The sequence below is a fragment of the Mus caroli genome, unplaced genomic scaffold, assembly GCF_978045245.1.
Source record: "Mus caroli unplaced genomic scaffold, Mus_caroli_1 scaffold_6, whole genome shotgun sequence".
Classification (NCBI taxonomy): domain Eukaryota; kingdom Metazoa; phylum Chordata; class Mammalia; order Rodentia; family Muridae; genus Mus; species Mus caroli.
In genome coordinates this window covers 111513556-111535315 of record NW_028227261.1, presented here as the reverse complement: position 1 = coordinate 111535315, position 21760 = coordinate 111513556, and the positions used below count along the sequence as shown (strand labels likewise).

At 48.2% G+C, this 21760-nt stretch overlaps 1 protein-coding gene across 7 annotated transcripts; it reads left to right on the top strand.

The window, feature by feature from the left end:
• The first annotated feature begins 6364 nt into the window (after nt 1–6364).
• Nucleotides 6365–20837, top strand: Atosb (atos homolog B). Of its 7 annotated transcripts, XM_029476666.2 has the most exons (10): nt 12589–12612; nt 12962–13065; nt 16124–16267; nt 16520–17488; nt 18252–18310; nt 18489–18594; nt 18720–18878; nt 19101–19169; nt 19267–19442; nt 19564–20837. In XM_029476666.2, exons 4-10 carry the CDS (start codon nt 16595–16597, stop codon nt 19715–19717), a joined length of 1617 nt encoding a protein of 538 aa, XP_029332526.1. In that variant the 5' UTR covers nt 12589–12612; nt 12962–13065; nt 16124–16267; nt 16520–16594; the 3' UTR covers nt 19718–20837. The 7 variants fall into 7 exon arrangements, with proteins under 7 accessions (XP_021016636.1, XP_021016641.1, XP_021016635.1 ...); XM_021160977.3 differs by lacking the exons at nt 12589–12612; nt 12962–13065 and adding an exon at nt 6365–6459; XM_021160982.3 differs by lacking the exons at nt 12589–12612; nt 12962–13065 and adding an exon at nt 6784–6916 and having other exon boundaries at nt 18492–18594.
• Nucleotides 20838–21760: the final 923 nt, after the last annotated feature.

Genomic DNA, 21760 nt, shown 5'->3' with positions numbered 1-21760 from the left:
AACAACCCCAAGAGAGGACCCCGGTTTTCTGATATTGTGAAATAGCTATGCTGGCATCCCCACCCCCAAGATCTTCAGTAACACTTCTTTCCTGCATTTTAATTGGCAGAGAAAATTAATCTGTTCCTGTACCCCTGAGACATCATTGTGCTCTCACCTCCATATAAGCACTGGGATTATAGAGTATAGCACTATACTTGGCTATACTCTAATCTTTTAACCACTATTCTTTTCTTTAATATATATATATATTATATATATAATTATATATGTGCATGTATATATACTGTATATGTGTATATATGTATGTACGTATATATATATACATATATATGTGTGTATATGTATGTGTGTGTGTATATATATATATTTCAGTATCCACAGAGCCAGAAGAGGGTATCGGATGACGTGGAACTGGAGTTACATTTTTGAGCTGCTATGTAGGTGCTGACAATTGAACCCAGGTCAGTGTTTGAAAGAACAGCCAGGCCGGGCGTGGTGGCGCACGCCTTTAATCCCAGCACTCGGGAGGCAGAGGCAGGCGGATTTCTGAGTTCGAGGCCAGCCTGGTCTACAAAGTGAGTTCCAGGACAGCCAAGGCTACACAGAGAAACCCTGTCTCAAAAAACCAAAAAAAAAAAAAAGAAAGAACAGCCAGTGCTCTGAAGGGAAGGGATGCACCAACTTTCCAACTACCATCTGTCCTTTTCATAGAATGTTCTATGTAAAGTCTCCTCTCAAGTTCATAGGAATTGGTTTATCTAAAAACAAACAAACAAAAAAAAACACACACACACACACACACACAGATGCTGTCCTAGGAGGTTAGCGTGCAGACCAGTTTCAAAAAGGAGAGGGGCTGGGAACACCCTACTGCCTTTTCAAGACACAAGTTTGGTTTACAGCACACATGCTCACAGGTCCCTGTAGCTCCAGCTCTAGGGGATCTGACATTCTCTTCTAGACTCCGCAGGCACCTAGGCTCACATGCACAGACCTACACATATATACATGATTTAAATTTAAAAATGTTAAGGAGAAAGAAATGACTCTGAAGAGGAAGACCCCATTCAGCCAGATTTCCCACCTATTGTTTCTTTGTTTGATGGGTGTGTGTGTGTGTGTGTGTGTGTGTGTGTGTGTGTGTCCCATAAAAGCCATTTGCACTTCTAGGCCCTTGAAGATAGAAATTTGCATTGGAAATGTCTCCTCCATTTTCCCCTGGGCTAATCTTAATTAAACCCGTGTCCTTCTCACCCATTCCTTTTGTGGTTGTTAGGAGACAATCTTGCTACTTACCTCTGACTGATCAAGTACTACATACTATAGTGCATACTCCAGGCCGCTTCCAACTTGTAGCAAGTCTCCTGTTTCAGCTTCCCAGGTACTGGGATTACAAATATGTGTTCCCATAGCCTGCTTCTTTCACCAGTATCTGACTTGTGGGTTTTCAGCAGAACAGAGCAGACTTGATTCCAGTAACAATTTGATGCCATTGCAGTTGAGAACTTAAGTTCATTGAACACACCGTTAAAGAGATTGGAGTTCTACCACAGTGGTAGAGCATGTAGCTAATATGAGCAAGGCCTTGGGTTCCATCCACACCCAAAAAAGAAGAGAAAGACCTAACTAAAGCTAGATTCTAACCTAGCACTTTAGTGCCTGAGATAAGAGGAACGTAGAGTTCAAAGCCAGCCTGCACCAGTGTGATTTTTTTTTTTTTGAGAGAGAGAGAGAGAGAGACATTGAGACAGAGTATGTTTGTTGTAGCCTTGACTGTCCTGGAAGTAGCTCTGTAGACCAGGCTGGCCTCAAACTCACAAAGATCTGCCTCAAACAGGGAAATTGAATTAAATCCTCAAGGAGGTACAACCACATGTACACTAAAATAGATGAAAAAAAATCAGCAGAAAATGCAGAGAGAAGGAGGGGGAGACCAAAATGTCTGGAGTCTATAGGGAGGAAATTCTGGGGGAGGGAAGCCTGGGAAGTTCAGGGAAGAGGGTGCAGTACAACAGCCATGCCCTGGAACAAGTAGGGACTGCGAGATGCTGGGAGAACTGGAAACCAGGTCTACTTGGTATATAAAATATTCTCCTCAGCCGTTTGTCCCAGGTCTGAATCCCAGCACCTACCTCTGCCTCCTGGGATTAAAGGGATGCACCACCAGCACCTGGCAAACAGTGAGGACTTTTAAGAATAATTTTCCAGTTTTCCTGTGTAACAGGTACCTGAAGTTTTTATATTGCCATATTAGTTCCCTCTGCTTAAGTATGTTAGAGGCGATATTAGTTTCCTGTTACTGCTGTGACAAATCATCAAGGTGCCTGTGAGATAGCCCATCAGGTAAAAGTGCTTGCCACCTAGCCTGATGACCTGAATCCAATCCTTGTGACCCACATGGTTGAAGGAGAGAAACAAATTCTATAGTTTGTCTTCTGCCACCTCCTGAAGAGTTATGGCATATGTGCCCACACACATAAACACACACACACCAACACACATACACACACGCCAAATAAAATAAGTGTAATATTTCAAAAAATAGTCAAGGGCTGGAAGATGTCTCAGAGGTTAAAAGCACTGACTGCTCTTCCAGAGGTCCTGAGTTCAATCCCCAGCAACCACATGGTGGCTCACAACCATCTGTAATGGAATGCAATGCCCTCTTCTAGTGTGTCTGAAGACAGCTACAGTGTACTCACATAAATAATAAAAAAAAAAGAAGTCTTTAAAAAAATAAAAATAAATAATCAAGAACCTCATGCCTAAAACACACACGCATTTGTCACTTCATACTTATTTTCAGTCAGTATGGGAAGTGGGTCTTTTCAGGGAAAAATTAACATGTTGGCCGAGCCATGGCCCATGCCCGGCTTTTGTGTAAGAGCTAAGGATGTAAATTCTGGTCCCCATGTTTAACAGCAAACACTTTACAAAGCACTGAGCCGCTGCCCAGCTGCTGACTTTTTCCCCTTTGGGATGGGGCCTCCTGTAACCCCGGTTTGTCTCAGCAGGTTTAAGTAGCAGGGGCTGGCCTTAACCTCTTCTATCCCCCTGCCTCTACCTCCACAGGACAGGGGTTTCTAGAGCTTTCTGCTCCAACAGACTGAAGGAGAATCTTAGATTGCAGGTGTAGTGGTCACAGACGTGATTCCTGTCCTCAGGAGTCTGAGATTGAGACTCTGTTGGGATTCAAAGGTCACCAACAGTCAAGCTGTCACAGCCAAGGGAGCCCAAGGAGACTTCAGATAATGTACAGTCCTGGAAGGAATCCTGACACAGGAAAGAAAGAAACTAAGAAACATTATATATTACATAATAAACATTAATATTAATTAATATATAAAACATTAATATTAATCAGTGATATTGTATCAATATTGTGCCTTTGATCATAACAAATCATGATCCATACACTGTATGAGATTAATAATAAGAGGGACCTAGTAATAACTAGACCGCTTGCCTGGGATGTACAGTGCCCTTGGTCTAATCCCCACCACTGAAATAATAATAATAATAATAATAATAATAATAATAATAGAAACTGGGTTTTCGGTATGTGTGGAAACTATCCTACTTTTACAAGATTTCTGTAAATCTAAAAAAAGAGAAAAAAAAAGTTGTTAAGGCTGGTGAAATGACTCACTGGGTAAAGGCCTTTGCTTCCAAACCTGACAGCCGAGTTTGGTCCCTAGACCCCACAAAGTGGAAGGAGAGAACTGACTCCAACTAATCTATCCTCTGATATTTACACGTCTTGTGGTATGAGCATGTGTGCGTGCACACACACACACATACATACACACACACACACACATACACACACACACACATACATACACACACACACACACATACATACACACACACATACATACACACACACACATACATACACACACACACACACACACACACATACATACACACACACACATACATACACACACACACACACACATACACACATACACACACACATACACACACACACACACACATACATACACACACACACACACACACACACACACATACACACATACACACACACACACACACACACACACACACACACTAAGTCTCTTTATGTAGCCCTGGCTGTCCTACTATGTAATCACACTGGCCTCAGAATCAGTGATCTGCCTTTCCGTCTCCCAAATGCTGGGATTAAAGGCTTGTGTCACCATGCCCAACTTTGGCACAGTCAAAAATCATAGGTCTGAAGTCAATCTGGGATTCATAGGGAGATCCTATCTACAAACAAAATGCAATTTATCTAAATCTATAGTTAGTAAAAACCTAAAATTCAGAGGGTAGCCTGAGTATCTTCAACCCTGCACTTTTTTTTTACTGCATAAAACCTTTCCAACTTTAATTGTATAGGTATTTATATAATTATCTAAGTATATCTTTTTTTTTTTTTTTTTTTTTTTTTTTTGGTTTTTCGAGACAGGGTTTCTCTGTATAGCCCTGGCTGTCCTGGAACTCACTTTGTAGACCAGGCTGGCCTCGAACTCAGAAATCCGCCTGCCTCTGCCTCCCAAGTGCTGGGATTAAAGGCGTGCGCCACCACCGCCCGGCTAAGTATATCTTTTAAGATTTATTTTAACTATGCAGATGCACCTGAAGGTGCTGGGAAAAGCCAAAACCAGGGATGGAGAGATGGTTCAGAGGTTAAGAGCACTGGCTGCCCTTCTAGAAGTCCTGAGTTCAATTCCTAGCAACCATAAGGTGACTTACAACCATCTGTAATGAGATTTAATGCCATCTTCTGATGTGTAGGCATGCAGGCAGAACATTGTATACATGGTAAATAAATAAATCTCTAAAAAAAAAAAAAAAAGGAAGGAAGGAAGGAAGGAAGGAAGGAAGGAGAGCTAAACCCACCATTAAGTCCCCCGAAGCTAAAGTTACAGGCAGTTGTGAGCTCTAGTCTCTGCAAAGCAGCAAATGCTCTTGACTACAGAGCCACCTCTCCACACCTCATAAGTAAATTTCTTAAAGGTGGAGAGCTTTTTTTCTTTCTTTTTCCTTTATTTATTGCTATGTAGCATACCTTTGGTGTTGAACTGATCAGTTTCTGTTAATTAGAAACCACCCCATCCCAGCTGAGACAAAAGGATCTCTGTGCTCGCTCTCTCTCTGTCTCTCTCTGTCTCTCTCTCTCTCTCACACACACACACACACACACACACACACACACACACACACAGAGTTAGCTAAAGTTACAGATCCTAAAGAATCGGAGCCTCCATGAACTTCTTTGTCAGAACCAATCTTATGAACGTGACAGGAAGGCCCCAGACTGGGTCTTTGGGTACCCTCATTTAGCTCTGCAAGAGTCCTGTGCTGCCATCTACTGGTATGTGGGGGACATCTTTCTGCCCCTCCGTATTTCCTGTAGCGGACTCAAGACCTTATTAAACTGAAAAGTATTGACTTCACAGACTTTCTTCAGTACCTTTAAAAGGCAAAATACTTTTCTTCATCAATGTTAGGCTCTATAGTCCATGTCGATACTTTTACATTTCAAGGAACAGCATCGTTTATTTTCACTTGTGTTTTTTTCTATTTGTTTGGAGCTCTTTGTTTATTCTTGGTAGTCTTCTTTCTGCTAGAAAAAAATCTATTGCAAAAATTTTTTCTCACTCTGCGTCTTGCCTCCCACCTTCGAGACAAGGTCACACATTTCCCCGAGCCACCTTAACAGAAATAGATACTTCTGCCCATCCCTAAATCCAGACGCAACCACATAATTTAACAAACCTGAAACCCCACTGTTCAAACTCTCCCACTTTTTACAGACCCCCGAGATTCCTTTACTCTAGGTTGCAAACCTCACTGATTTCCTTTAGGACAAATACACATTTCTATTGAGTAGTCCTTACAGAGGTTCGAGTTCCTTAAGTAAGTAGCTTGCTAACTACCAGCAAGACAATCTCAGGAACCCCCGCACTTTGAAGGGAGAGGAAGAAGAGCGAGTTAGAGGCCAGTTTACAGTAGAAAGGGACCCTTTAGAGGAAAAGAGAAGAGAAGAAAGGAAAAGGGCAAAAAAAGAGAAAGACAGAGAGACAGAGACAGAGAGAGAAGAGACAGCGGCAGAGGCAGAGGCAGAGGCAGAGGCAGAGGCAGAGGCAGAGGCAGAGGCAGAGGCAGAGGCAGAGGCAGAGGCAGAGACAGAGTGAGAGCTAGAGAGAGAGCTAGAGAGAGAGCTAGCTTTTGCCCAGAGCTCTAGCTTGCCACCAGCCGCCGGATCCGGTCAGTTTGGGGTTGTACCTAGCTAGTCAGCCAAAGCCCCGCCCTTCTGGACCTGTCATCACAGAAGCCGCACGTGGCCGGGGTGGGACCTCAGACGACCTGCAGCCATCACTTTGTCTCCTCCGTCATCTGCTGGGGCCGCCGGCGCCAATCACAGCCAGCCGACCGGGGCCAAGGAGCGTGTGCGCCCTGGTGAGGCAGGCGGGAGAAGGGGCGGGGGATAAAAGTCACTGCGTTTGGAGGGGACAGTGTTCTTGTGAAAGGAACCTGGAAAGGGTTCCAGCAGGCTGGAATCTGAGGGGGTGGGTCCCGGTGAAAGGCGGAGAGACCAAAAGGGGGCGGGAAACAGGGGTTGGGTCTCGGGAAAGCAGAGGATCCTGGGGTAATGCAAAGAAGACGAAGGGGGTGGAGTCGCGGGGGCGTGGTCAGGGCTACAGAGGCGGAGTCTGAGGGATTAAAGAACCAGGGCAAGGGGACCAGCCCGGGGAAGGTGGGAACTGGGACAAGGGAGAGGGTGGGCCGGGGCGTTGCGGAGGCGGGGCTCTGACCCAAGGGGAGAGGTTTGCAGGCCCAAGCTGCAAGGAGGGCTGCTCAGTCACTGTCCCAATCCACTACCTTCTCAAGTGCAACAGGACCCACGGAACTACAGGTGTGGGGCGGGGTGCGTGTGGAAAAAGAGACGAGGCCGAAGGTGGGCTTGGGCAGACCTGAAGTAGGGACCACCGCTAGCGAAGAAAAGAATTTGGAGATTGTTGCTTTGGAGTGGGTGAGGCGGGATTGGGGGAACAGTTGGGGGCTCAGTTGTGTGAGCAAAGAGGTGTACTCTAGGGGCCGTTGTGGGGGAAGGGCGGGAGTGCTTTGTGAAAGTGGGAGGTACACTGTTAAGGACAAGGATCACTGTCTGCATGTGGAGGATTACAGGTGATACTTGAGCGATCTGAAGGAACTTCGGGAGAATGGGGGTATATGTGGTGGAGAAGGGCTGGCATTCCCCCGTATGGGAGAGTAGATGGGGTTGTGTAGAAAAAGAGGGGATGGGTTGTGGGGTACTGTATGAAGGGCAGGGATTGTAGCCCATTCTGCTGGGGGAGAATCTCAGTACTTCTAGAAAGTAACATTTTGCACTGTAGGGAGTCCAGGAAGACATCTGTGGTCTGTGTTCTAGGAGTGAGGCTGCTGGATTTAGCAAAACAAGTAGCCAGTCTAGTGTTACTGGCTGCTGTGCTCCTGACCCCACCTTCTGGCATGGGTACACGGAGAGCAGGCAGGCCCTGCTGCCTACCAGGGTTTGTGTGACTGTGTCTTTATCCTACCTTGAATCTGTAGCTAGTCCAGGCTAGGGTTCCTTCCCCAAAGTGTCTCCGGGGACCCTTCTGTCACTGGGTTCCTGTCAATCCCCAAGCTAGTTCCTGTTCCTACCGAAGCCTGCTCTGGTCTCTGCCCACCCCCTGCCCTGCCCTTATGTTCTGGGTGTGCTCATTTCCCACTTCCTTCCTCACACTGGGGCCTGCTCGGGTTCTTGCCAGTCTAGGATCTATGACCTGCTCCTGACTCTATTCAGGGGCCAGACACCCTGTAACCAGCATGGAGGCTCAGATCCCACCCCCACTACAACCACCACCTCTGCCAATAAATCCCAAGTGACTGGTAGTCACCTTTTACCTCTTGCCAGAGACTGATTTTCTCTACCTTTGTCCTTCCCTGGGTGAAGCCTCATAGGATCCTCAGCAATTCTGGAGGTCCTCTAGGAGAAATGCTGAGAAGTCTTAGCTGTATGCTCTGAGAGGTGGAACACTATAATAGCCCGGACCTGGAAAGGATATAAGGCTCTAGCCCAGTTAGGGGATGAGGACAGAATGGGCTCCCTACAGTCCAAGCTTAGCTGTAAACCTTCAGAACAGACAGTAGGTAGGGCCCAGGGACTTGTCCTGCCACTGTTCTTTCTGCCTCTAGGTTGGCTTGGAGGGGGTGGGGAAGGGCTGCCTTCCACACCGTGACTGAATGAGTGTGACAGTGTTGCTGAAAGGGGGCCCCAAGCCAGCCTTCTCATACAGCCACCCAGTTGCTGAGTCTGGCTGAAAAAGGGAGGGGTGCTCAGGACAGACAAAGCCTTGGGGTAGGGTTGGGTAAAGAAGGGCAGGCTGAAGCCTTTTGAGGAGGCACTGATTTCTATGGCAACACTGCTTCCCAGCAGCTCTCTATCAGAGAGGGGCGGGCCCAGGGCAGAGGCATTCAGGCTTCCTCTGGGCTGGGGCATTTCGTGTGAGTGGGTGGGGCATAAAGAGAAAAGGCAGCAGTTTGCTACGCTGAGTATAGAGCCTTTCTGCTTCGGTGCCAGCAGCAGGAAATTCAGTTGCTTAAGCCCATCCTCTGTGATGAACAAAAATGCACAGCAGCCAGTAGGATTATAAAGCCAGAGCAATAGATGCCCTCCATGGTCATTGTTTAAAGGAATCCTTGTTTGTTTATTTTACATTTGAGACAGGTTTTTGGTTGTTTTTTTTTTTTTTTTAGTAGCCCAGGCTGACCTCAAACTCACTATGTAACAGATGAGGACTTTGAACGCCTGATCTTTCGGAGTTCATCTCCCAGATGTTGGTATTATACATGTGCACCACCAAAACCAGCTCAGAGCCTCTCAGTTTGCAAATTTGCACGTGTGTGGTAAAAACAAACAAACAAACAACCACAGCTGGTCCCTAAAGCTGCACAGTGAAAGCACAGGAGGTAAGATCCACATTTCACTAGTGCTGTTCATTATCTGAGCCTCTGTTTACTTCACTATATTTTATTGAGTACCTTTTATATGCCAGCCTCAGAGAATGTTAGTACAAAGAGCAGAGTTGCTGTTCTTATGGAGCATCTAATAAGAGAAGAGGAAGAGGAAGAAGAGGAGAAAGAGGAGGAGGAAGAGGAAGAAAAGGAAGAGGAAACTACGTGTATGTTTGTGAAAAAAGAAGTCACTGGGTGGTGGTACATGCCTATAATCACAACCTTCAGGAGACAGAGTCAGGTAAATCTGAGTTCGAGGCCAGCCTGCTCTGCAGAATGAGTCCCAGGACAGCCAGGACTACACAGAGAAACCCTGTCTTGGAAAACAAACAAACAAAAACAAAAACTGAAGTAAGATGGTGGTAGCTGCTATGTATTTAAAAGGGACGTGGGCAGTAAGGTGGTTCTGTGTGTAAAAGCATATGCAAGCCTGATCTGATTTTAATCCTTGACCCCATAGTGACCCCATAGTGACCCCATAGTGACCCCATAGTGAAAGTAGAGAAACAGATTCTCCAAGTTGTCTTCTCACCTGCCCTCACACATCCATACACGATAATTATGAAGAAGAAGAAGAAGAAGAAGAAGAAGAAGAAGAAGAAGAAGAAGAAGAAGGAGGAGGAGGAGGAGGAGGAGGAGGAGAAGGAGGAGAAGGAGGAGAAGGAGGAGAAGGAGGAGAAGAAAAGATGAAGAAGAAGAAGAAGAAGAAGAAGAAGAAGAAGAAGAAGAAGAAGAAGAAGAAGAAGAAGAAAAAGGAGGAGGAGGAGGAGAAGGCGGAGAAGAAAAGATGAAGAAGAAGAAGAAAAAGAAAAAGGAGGAGGAGGAGAAGGGGGAGAAGAAAAGATGATGAAGAAGATGAAGAAGAAGAAGAAGAAGAAGAAGAAGAAGAAGAAGAAGAAGAAGAAGAAGAAGAAGAAGAAGAAGAAAATGTTTGTTTCTTTTTTAAAGAGAGGGCCTTACTATGTACGTAGCCTTGGCTAGCCTAGAGCTCCATATGTAGATCATGCTGGCCTCAAACTCACAGAGATCAGCCTGCCTTTGCCTCCTTTGTGCTAAGATTAAAGGTATATGCAATTATTCTCAGCAGTAATATTTTTCTTTGGTTTTGATTTGAGACAGTGCTTCTCTGCATAGCCCCGGATGTCCTGGAACTTGATCTGTAGACTCAGGTCTGCCTACCTCTGGGATGGCATTTAAAGGCATGAGCCATCACTAGGCCCAGTTCTAAAGGTTTGTTTTTTTTTAAAAAAAAAAAAAAAAAACCGTAATTCAGCATTCAGGGAGTGAGAACAGAAAGATCAAGATACCAGGATCAGCAGGGGCAGTGGTGGCGCACACCTTTAGTTCCAGCACTTGGGAGGCAGAGGCAGGGGGATTTCTGAGCTTAAGGCCAGCCTGGTTTACAAAGTGAGTTCCAGGACAGCCAGGGCTATTCAGAGAAACCATGTCTCGAAAAATAAACAAACAAAAAAAGGTCCAGGATCATCCTCATCCTCTGATGTATAGTGTGTTTGAGGCCTAAACTACATGAGATCTTGTCTTAAAAAAAAATTTTTTTTAAGTCAGGCTGTGTCCAGTGGCACACACCAGTAATCTCAGCATTGCAGAGATAGAGGCAAGAGATAGCTGAAATTGCTCAGTCTGAGTGACTAGAAACTCTGTCTCAAAGAAACAAAGCAAAAACAACAAAACCTCCCAGTAACCTGTAATCCTAACACTCTGGAGGCAAGGCAGGACGGTGATGAGTTCAAGGGCAGCCTAGGTTATATAGCAAGACCTTGGCTTTAAAAGAAGAACAACAAAAAATGCAAGATAAGAGTTTAGAGCAACTAGGTATGACGCCATGCATGAGTGACCTGTGTTCCTTTCCCCAGGGCATACTGAGGCCTGGAACTTTTTTTTTTTCTTATCCTGACTCCTTTAGTATTCCCCCTCTGATCTTTGTAGAAAACTAAAGCCTGAAATTATAGTTAGACAGAACAAATGAGGGCTGCCAAGAATTTTCCTAAGATGTGAGCTTTGCTAAGACAAATAGATTCTCATATTGATTCTTCACTTGTGCTTAGGGCTTTGAGACTTTTTAAAATCCTGCTGGGCAGTGGTGGCACACGCCTTTAATCCCAGCACTTGGGAGGCAGAGGCAGGCAGATTTCTGAGTTTGAGGCCAGCCTGGTCTACAGAGTGAGTTCCAGGACAGCCAGGGCTACACAGAAAAACCCTGTCTCGAAAACCAAAAAAATCCTGCTCTTTTGTAGCAGGGAATTCAATCTTAGGGACCTGGGGTCTTTTTTAGGGAGTTCCTCCTACTTGGTAGAGGTAAGGAGAAAACATCCTAGATGTCTGTTGTGTGCTTGTATTAATTGTAAAACCCAGAGAGGAAGTGGGGGGGGGCTCTTTTTACAATCTAGTAATAAATTAATGGTCCTGGGGACTCATAGCATAGGCAAAGCATTGACTTCTACTTCCTTTGGTTCTGCTGTTTGTTCCCTGATGTGACCAACAGGGAGAAAAGGCCTGAGTTGGTGACAACCTGTCTGACTTGCTGATAAGTTCAGAGGACAAAGTAGACAAGGCTATCCATTTTCTCAGGTTATCTCAAGAGCAATCCCTGTAAAAAGTGTCTGTGAATGCCCAGTCCTCGCAAAAATTCCGCCCTGGTTATTTACAGAGCTAAGGACAAAGGTTAGGGATGCTGACTGTAATGCTGCTTAATTTGGCTGGCTCTGGGCTGGGCCTGGGGCCCTGTGACTCAGGGGGAGCTTGGTGAGTTTCGAGGGAGCTGTGAGTCATGAAGACGAACTTGGTCTCCATCTGACTTTGGGCAGAAGGCCTTCTAACTCACTTCTTAGGATGCTCTGTTTTCTCGGAGCAGAGGCCTGTCAGCAAAGAGTGCTCCAAAGCCTGGTCTGGGACGAGTTTTGAGCTACAAAGAATAAGGCCTGAAATGTAAACCTCCTGGGATCGCTAACAAAGACAAAAAGGGGGTGGGGGAGGATGCCATCGTTCAGTATGGATGGAGATAAGGTACGACTGTAGTAGGTCTTTTTTTCCTGCTCTTGTAGAAAGCTTACTCGATAACAACAACCCTTTTACCTGGAGCTGTTTCGTGATGTGGGGGTGAATGGGCTTGGGGATATGTAGGGCTGGGTTTGGTGTGAGTTGGAGATTGTTGAGATTTATCTGTGAACGCACTGGAGCTTCATATTAATTTACTACAGAACAGGAAGTGTGGAGGTGAAAGGTTTGTTGAGCCCTGAGAGAATGAAGTCCGAATGGGGTTAAATGACAGGGCAGAGAATTGCTTAGGACTTGGACAGAAAAAGGGTTAAGGAGGTGGGCGGAGCGACATTGGGTAGGCCTGCCCTTATGTGGACCAATAGGCGTGCGCTCCTTGGAGAGGGCGTGACTCACGCTTGAGGTTGCTGAGAGGCTGGCCTCCACTGGGCCAATGAACATAGTTGTTGCCCATAGAGGGTGTGGTCTGAGGGGGGCGTGGCAGCCGTGGTCGCAGTGCTGGGGGTGGCTGGGCGCTGGGCGGGGCGGGCGGCCCCATCAGCTGGTAGGAAATGGCCTGTGAGTCAGAGGGGCAGCTGAGTCTGCGGCGCGGAGCCGGGGCGGCCCCGGGGAGGGACCGTCGCTGGGAGGGGTGCAACAGCAGCTAGAGGGGCTGCGGACGCCAGAGCCCGCTAGTGTTGCACACGAAGCTGATCAGGGAAGGGCCAAGCAGAGGAAGGCTCTCAGCCTAAGTCACCCTTTGTCTGGGTTGGGGGCCCGTAGTAGGGAGGACTGGTTATCCGAGGGGAGGGACCGGGACGGGGACGGGACGGAAGGGCCCGGAGCAGCGGCCACCGCGGCGGAGCCAATTTGGGAGCGGGGTGAGTGTGTACTAGGTGGAAGGATCAGATCTCCAAAACCTCTGCAGGGTATGGGGCCTGTCCCAGACTGTGAAGAAGGGATGAGAACCGACCTGGGAGGCTAAGCAGGGGGTGGGAGGAATCGTCCAGAACAAGGAGTCCAGGAGCCAAGGTGAGTCTCCCCGTCTGAGTTTGGAGGGGCTTCTAAGGTCTGCTTCCTCTCTATTAAAGGTGAAGGGCTCTAGGCCAGAGTGAGAGCGAGGGTGAAAGCAGAGATTAACCTTTCTACTCAGAACAGTGGTCTTGGGAACAGTCACCCTAGCGTGTGTAGACATCTGTGAGGACAAAATGTACAGCAATGAGCAGCAGGACTCTGCCCAGGATAAGAGTGGAAAACACATGGGTAGGAATTCTTACCCTAACCTTCCTTAGGGTAAAAATGGGTGTCTTGAGACTGAAGGGAAGGATAGAATGAGCTTAGGTGTTCTTCCTGTACCACAACCTCTCCCACCTCCCAGGTCTAACAAGTATCTGAGGGTACAGACCTCATGGTATTCTGGGACTTGTTGTTTTTGCTGGCCTTGCTCTCGGCATGTTGGGAGCTGTAGTCCTTGGCAGCCACAGTCTGGCACAGCTGTTTAATGCCAGCTGCTGCCCATCCCCAGCATGGAGGGCGAGGTTTGGCTTATACTGGCTTGTCCCTTCTCCCTGCAGTCCTACCCCATGAGTCAGCTTGAAGCTGGGTGGCAGAGGAGTGAGTCTTCGAGCGTCTCTGGGCAGGGAGGGAACTAATAGGACTCTGGATTAATGAGCAGATGCCAGCATGCTGGGGTCAAGTAGGGCATCATGTCATCACCTGGCTTCCTCGAGGCAAGGGCTCAGGAGGGCAAGTAGATGACCTGGAAATTGGGGTGCTCAGGAAAACACCCTTCTTGAACTTTAAAGCCTGGGTGGAGACTAGGAGGGGAAGAAACGAGAACAGGTCATACTCTCACGACACTGCCACTACTGGCGTTCTCTGCTTTCTAGCCATCTCACCCACATGAAGGACTGGAATGTTCTTAGGATCTCATTCAGAAGGGGGCCTGGTGAAATGGCAAGGTGTGGTCTGAAAGGAAGGCAATGGCTGATGTAGGAGAGTCCCTACGTGTAAATGTCCCCCCTCTCTCCGTCTCCTGCCACCACATGAACTGCTGCAGTTCCCCATGTACAATTAATCTCTCCACTTTTCACCCATATGGTGTTTCTCTACACCGTCAGGCCGCTGACCAGATCACTGGTGCTAGCTCGGATTTAGGCTTTTTTTTTTTTGAATCCTGATGGGTGTTTCTCATGAGCTTGAAGTTGGGCTGGGGAGGAGGAAAAAACACAGTCCTGTCCTCGGGTCTGACATAATCAGAAGTGAACAGCAGTATCATCAGGTTACAGAAAGTAGTTAGTGACGCTGTCTTATGGAAGTCTTAGACGAGAGAGATCTTTTGGAGGGGAGTGACTTCAAGATATCCATGAAAGAGGCGTGGGAAAAAGTGTTTTGCTTTATTTATTGGGTTTGTTTTGTTGTTTTTTTCCAAGACCGGGTTTCACCGGGCTAGCTTTGAACTCGGATTTGCCTGTCTCTGCCTCCAGAGTGTGTGGACTAAGAGATGTGTGCCACCACCCCCTCAGCTTGTTTGTTGGTTTTGGGTTTTGTCTGAGGTAGGAGGTCTCATAACCCCATCTGACCTTAACTGTCTGGTGTAGTGGGAAGTCTGGCTGTAACCTGGGTTTTGTTTGATTTTGACAGAGGACCTCTCAACATGTAGCTAGACTGGTCTAGATCCTCCTGCCTCAGCCTCTAGCGTTATGTTAAAGGGCATTATGGTTAGTAGTGCTCACAGGCTGCTGGCCAAATAAGGATGACAGTGGGGACAGCTGGCCTTCAGCTTGAGAGTCTGGTCACTGAAATATTAGCGGTCTGTGAAGACCATTTTTGTGCCTTGGCAACAAAGAAATGCTTTAGCTTTTTTTTTTTTTTTTTTTTTTGAGTATTGGTTGTGCCCTGCGGGAAGGGCATGGAGAAATACTCCAGTTGTTTCCAGTTGGCTGCTTGCTGCTTCCTTATCTCTGGTTTGCAGGGCCTGGGGGGAGGGGTGAGAACTAGAAAGTATCTTCTGACTGCGTTCTCTCCTTCCTTCCACCACTTGTTTTTGGTTAGATTTCTTTTTGTTTGGGGGAGGTCTTTAGGGGATGGGGGTAACAAGGTTTCTCTGAGAAGCCCTGGCTGTCCTGGAACTCTCTCTGTAGACCAGGCTGGCCTCGAACTCAAAGAAAACTATCTGCCTCTGCCTCTGTGTCCTGGGATTAAAAGTGAGCACCACCAATCCCAGCACTACCACTGCCCCACTTTGGATTTCTTCTTCTTTTTCTTTCTTTCTTTTTTTTTGTTTTTTGTTTTTTGTTTTGTTTTGTTTTTGTTTTTTTTGTTTTGTTTTGTTTTGTTTTTTTGGTTTTTTTTTTTTTTTTTTTTTTTGGTTTTTCGAGACAGGGTTTCTCTGTATAGCCCTGGCTGTCCTGGAACTCACTCTGTAGACCAGGCTGGCCTCGAACTCAGAAATCCACCTGCCTCTGCCTCCCAAGTGTTGGGATTAAAGGCGTGCGCTACCCCTGCCCTGCTGGATTTCTTCTATTAAAAAAGACAGATTTCTGGGGAAAGTTAGGATTTTAAATGTGCAGGGCTGGCTTGGAGCTGACTTGAGGTCTGTAGTTGTGTGATGGGGTGTACCTACCTGCATGACCTCTGCCCTCAGCACTCTCGAGTGGCACTTGCCCCTTTGGATAGATACAAGGAGATGAGTTGTGTAACTGGGTAGCCTTGAGTAAGAGAAGTACAGTATTGTCCTGTCCACCTACAACCTGACTTGGAATCTCTCTGGTCTTTGGGGCATCTTATCCCCTATTACTCAGGGCCAGTTCCTGAGATGGAGACCCTGACAAGTGGTTCATCTTGTCTCTACTCATTTCTCACATCCTTAATACAGTCAGCCAAGACTTGCTTCTCTGTTGAGTCCTCAGGTAGCCCAATTCTTCTGCGTACACCCTAGGTCTCCAGCCTGCCTCCTCTGTTTCTGCAGAGCTTGTCCCAAAGCGGGGAAGATGTCTTGGTGTGTGTGCTGATATAGTAGCCTATATTAGTGGAGGAATTTTACCATTGGCTGCACGGATTCTGACTTATATTTTCTCTTTTCCCTCAGGGTCCAACTGAGCCCAGAAGCTGCACGGAATGGTGGCAGCCACCTTGCCGGTGCAGTGGGCATGGACCAGACTGCAAGCTAGAGGGACAAGACATCAGACAGGAAGAGAGGACACGCGCCCAGGCTTGAGGCTTCTTCATCGGGGTAACGTCCAGGAAAGTGGGGGTGGGGCTGGGGGTGGGGATTGCAAGTCCATTGAGAAACTGGAGCTGTAATGTGCCCCTCCTGGGAGTGCCAAGAGCGGTCTCTGACTTCCATTGGTCTGTCCAGGGACATGGGCAACTTTACCTCCCCAAACTGCTCAAGGTCATCTGTGGACTGAGGGAGGATCTGAAACTGAGCTGGAAGAGGGAAGACTCCTTGGGTCTCATGATCTCCTGTTTTTCTTTCCTTCAGATGTCCCCAGGCCCCCCAGCCCAGGCCCAGCATAAAGGCCGTGTGGGGGGGCCCCCCTGACCCAAGGGGGGCTTCATGCGCCACGTGCAGGCGGAGCTGTCTCCATCCTCAGAGCCAGAGGCTGGCCCTTCACAGCCTCCAGTCAGACAGGGGACCCTCCAGGGTGGCCTGCTCATGGGCTACAGCCCAGCAGGGGGGGCGACATCCCCCGGGGTCTACCAGGTATCCATCTTTTCCCCTTCAGCTGGTGCCTCCGAGCCTCCTAGGGCTCTGAAGCGGCCGGCTCCTCCCACCGAGGGTCCCCGGGAGCTGAAGAGAGGCCCTGGGCTGGGGGCCAGAGAGGGACTACCCCCTGAAGAACCATCTACTGTGGGACTCTTGAGCCCAGAGGGACTGGGTCTGGGACTGGGTGTGGCTAGCCAGCATTTCTCCCACCATGGCCTCTGTGTTGTGGAGCAGGGAGGTAGTACCACCTCACCTTGGACTTCAGGGACCCAGAGTACACCCTGGCTCTCATCAAATGCTTCCTTCAATACTTTGCACACCAGAGACTGGGCTTTCCCAGATCAAGGGGGACAGGGGTGCCTGGGGGAGTCTCCAGGGCCAGCCCCTTCAGGCCAGCTGCACACACTTGACACTGATTTGCACAATCTTGCACAAATAGGGGGTAAAAGCCCAGTGGCTAGGGTGGGCAACGGGAGCAACCCCTGGCCTAGGGAGTCCCATGGAACTGCCAATGGGCACAGTCCCGAGCACACACCCCCTGGCCCTGGACCTCCAGGCCCCTGCCCTACCAAGCGAAGGCTGCTGCCTGCTGGAGAAACCCTTGATGTCAGCTCTGAGGATGAGGGGCCAGCCCCTCGGAGGCGCCGGGGAACCCTGGGCTGCCCTCTTGCTGCCAATAGTTCTGATGCCAAAGCCACACCCTTCTGGAGCCACCTGCTGCCTGGGCCCAAGGAGCCTGTTTTGGTAAGCTCGTGGGCAAGTTTGTCTATTGTTTTTTGTTTTTTTGTTTTGTTTTTTTTTTCTTTTTATTTTTTTGGAGACATGTATCCCAGGCAAATCTAGGGTTTTCAAAGATGACCTGGAACTACTTCTCCACCTTCCAGGTGCAGTGTTGGAATCAGAAAAGGCACACGCCAGCGCACCTAGTGTATGTGGTTCTGTAGATCAAATGTAGATTGAACCCAGGGCTGTGTGCCTGAGTCTTAGGACAGCCTGCTACACAGACACTCCAAAAATGAAAACTCAGCTAGATCTCCAGTCTCCTGGTTTTGCTTTCTAAGACAAAGTCTCAAATAGCCTTCAAACTCTCTATGTAGCCAAGGGAAGGGTCATCTTCCTGCCTCTACCTCCTGTCACCTTGTATGTTATCACACCAGCCTATTCTCATCTACTCCTTTTTTTAAAATAAAGATTTATTTATTATTATACATAAGTTCACTGTAGCTGAATTCAGACACAACCAGAAGAGGGCGCCAGATCTCATTATGGGTGGTTGTGAGCCACCATGTGGTTGCTGGGATTTGAACTCAGGACCCTTGGAAGAGCAGTCAGTGCCCTTACCTGCTGAGCCATCTCACCAGCCCTCTCATCTACTCCTAAGCAAACTTTGTTTAGGTAGAGGTGGAGGAAACCTATAGAGATGTTCTTCTGAGAACTTATAACAAGTCCTTGTCATTAAATATGCCTGGCCTTCATAAAGTCTCTGCTTTCAATATTTTCACCATAGGACCCAACAGACTGCAGTCCCATGGGGCGGAGGCTGAAAGGTGCCCGTCGCCTGAAGCTGTAAGTTGATCAGATTCTCCCTCTTACCTGGCCATGAAAGTGAAGGCAGAAGTCTGTAGCTTTTTCCAACACTTTATGTAGTAGAGGCCCTGGGGAATGGAAAAGAGTGGAACCCAAGGACTGGGAACAGAAATACTCAGGACACTCAAGCCAACCCTTGTGTCCCTTCTCTTCCCAGAAGCTCCCTTCGAACTCTCCGGAAGGGGCCAGGCCTGCTGAGCCCTCCCAGTGCCTCCCCCTTTCCCACCCCTGCTGTCAGCCGGACCCTGCTGGGCAACTTTGAGGTAGCTCCTTTTGGACTTTGTAACTAAGGTTTCCTGGGAGGAATTCAATGGTGGAATGTGCCTCGAACGGACAAAGGAAAGACTTGGCATCATTCTCAGATGTGTCTACTCCACCCTAATACCAGGAATCACTGCTTCGAGGACGCTTTGCACCATCTGGCCACATTGAGGGCTTTACTGCAGAGATTGGAGCCAGTGGGTCTTACTGTCCCCAACATGTCACGCTGCCCGTCACTGTCACCTTTTTTGATGTTTCTGAGCAAAATGCGCCGGCCCCCTTCCTGGTATGATATAAAACTGACCCCAAAGTTACCTCAGAGGGCTTAGGTGGCAAAAGGCATTTCTTCCATGTTCTTCTTCTAGGAGTGAGTCAGGTTAAGAAGGGAAGAATTCTAGTATAGGGTAGAGCCAAGTCCAGGGGGAAGTGCTATAGAGCTGTTAGTATTTGGTGCTCATGACTGACTTTTCTAGCTCCTACCCTGGCTAATGGTTTATGGTCTTCCTAGGGAGTCGTGGACCTGAATCCTCTGGGGAGGAAGGGTTACAGTGTGCCCAAGGTGGGCACCATCCAAGTGGTGAGTTATGGAGTGCTGGGTGCCCTGAGGGAGTTGATGTGGGAAGAGAGAAGAATCAGTCAGGAGGCCCGACCAACCTGGACTGTCCTGTCCCCAGACCTTATTTAACCCCAACCAGACTGTGGTGAAGATGTTCCTTGTGACCTTTGACTTCTCGGACATGCCTGCTGCCCACATGACCTTCCTGCGCCATCGCCTCTTCTTGGTGCCTGTGGGTGAGGAGGGAAATGCTAGCCCCACCCACCGCCTCCTCTGCTACTTGCTGCACCTCAGGTAAGCCCAGGACCCGGGGAGAGCTGGAGAAGCTCGGGTATCCATCTGTCCTCTGCCCTCAAGACTCCCCTTTCTTCTCCGTCATCCGGATGCTGACGTGGTCGCCCTGTCTTCCCCTCAGGTTCCGGAGCTCTCGCTCAGGCCGCTTAAGCCTGCATGGAGATATCCGCCTGCTTTTTTCCCGCCGGAGCCTGGAGCTGGACACAGGGCTCCCCTATGAACTTCAGGCTGTGACTGAGGCCCCCCATAATCCACGTTATTCACCTTTGCCCTGATCGCAAGCATCCTGAACCTAGGTGGGCCCAAAGCCTGCCTGTCCTGCCATCCTGGACAGGGTAAACTGTGGAGAAATGGCGAGAGCCCCTTCAGGCTTGAATTAAAGTCCTCATCCCACTCACGCCCAAACTGACTCTTTGGGTGTTTAAAGCTTCGGTCCTTCCATACCCTGTCTGCTCTGGGTACTTCATGTGCCTGTCCTCTCCCTTGGGTTTCCCAGGCCAGCTTAGGTAGTAGGGAGGAACCAGAGCTACCCTGAGATTGTCCCAAGTTCCCAGGCAAGTAATGCCAGCGTTGCCTCCCTGTCCTGGGCAGGGGCCACTTATTATTTTATTTATTTTTAATTTATAATTTATTCAAATTGGATTGCCTTGGTGACCTCCCAAACCTGATAATTGGCATCACCCCACTCTCAGATATTGCTCCAACCTCAGGACTTGAAGAAGCTGATGTCGGGGCAAGGGGAGAGCTGCTCTCCTCTGGCTAAGGGCAGAGGGTTAATTCCAGAGGAACTGAGTCACTTAGCCAAAGACTCAGCTTCCCTCGGCTTTCTCTATTCCTTTTCCCTTTCCTGCCCTTCAACCCATCTTTGAAAGCCTGTGTGTGTGTGTGTGTGTGTGTGTGTGTGTGTGTGTACAGCTGTGTGCGTGCATACAAACTTGGGTTTGTGTAGGGTGTGTGTGTGAGAGAGAGACAGAATGTGCATGTATGTGTAACACAGGGGTTTAGCCACCTCTGACCTAGGGCTCAGACTCACATGTCCCTCTCCTCCTGCCTGTGTCTCCTTGCTTTGGTGTCCTGACTGAGGAAGGTGTCCAGGGACAGAGTCAGGCCGAAGGACTGGGGAACCTCCTCTCACCTGACCAGACTCTGACCCACCTACCTCAGCTGGGATGAGGGGTGCCCCTCATTCAGTCACATGGTTCCCAGTTACTCCACTCCTCACTTAAGACTCCGACCCAGCCTCAACCCTTAACTCTTGGGGCTTGGCTGAGGGGAACAAGCATTTGCTAAAACTTGAAAAACAAAACAAACAAACAAAAAAATGGGAAAAATTGTACCTGGTACATTTTTTTAAGGAAAAAAAATAAAGAATAAATTCTTGTTTGGAAACTTGAACTAACTTCTACTTTTTTCTGTGTTCAAGGGGATGGAGATGTGGGGCCTAAAGGGAGCTGGAATTCTGGCAACAAGCTCAAACCCATGAGATCTTAGGCTGGGATGAGCTGTGTCTTGGACCATAGTCTTAGTCCTTTTTGTATAAGGTGCTGGGGGCTGGGTAGGAAAAGTGAAGCTACAGAGGCTAAACTCTGAGAATCTGGATTCTTACACTGATTCTGTAGTTTAGCCCCATCAGAACCTCAGTGTCTGTATATGTAAAATGAAGGAGGAGGAGAAGAGTAAGAAGAAGGAGATGAGGAGGGGGTTACAGGCCTCTTAAAAGCTTGTATTTGAGAGAGTGTCAGAGACCTGAGCAAGGTGACGTGTTCCAGACAAAAATGAAAGGCTGAGGCTCTTTGTTTCCCTCTATATGTAAGGGGATCAGGCCTGACCGTTTCTGGCTCAGGAAAAAAATATGAAAAAGAGCTGTTGATGCCTTGGGAATAGAGGGAAGGGAGAAATCTCCGCCCAGTCGTAAGGTAAAGTTAGGCCTCCTAGTTACCATGACAACGGGAATGGGGTCAGTCCCCAGTGGGAGAGCTGGGCACAACAGCATGTCTACCCAAGAATGTCACTATGGCAACCACGGGCAACTACTGAGTGCCAATCCAATCCATTGTCGTTGTGGTGACAGATTAGGACAGTTATACACGAGCTGGAGGGTAAACTGAGTCACGGCTGTGGGTACAGAATTTGGTGGGTGGTGTTCCTGTACCACTTGCGGACAGAATATTGCCTCAGTTTCTACCAAAATGCTCAGGAGCTTCGTAGTTTTTGAGAACCAGAATAAACTTGCACTCTCGGGCTCTCTCTTCAAAGCCTACGTTTCCCAGGGAACGATTTGACGGACGCCGACTAGTGGGGATGGGAGGGTGGACTAA

Bases quoted from the DNA above. Each gene is read 5' to 3' on its own strand.
- Atosb (XM_021160977.3), top strand. From the start codon at position 16,595: ATGCGCCACGTGCAGGCGGAGCTGTCTCCATCCTCAGAGCCAGAGGCT. The intron at 18,311-18,488 runs GTAAGTTGATCA...TTCTCTTCCCAG, and splicing joins GGTGCCCGTCGCCTGAAGCT to AAGCTCCCTTCGAACTCTCC. The intron at 18,595-18,719 runs GTAGCTCCTTTT...CCCTAATACCAG, and splicing joins CCCTGCTGGGCAACTTTGAG to GAATCACTGCTTCGAGGACG.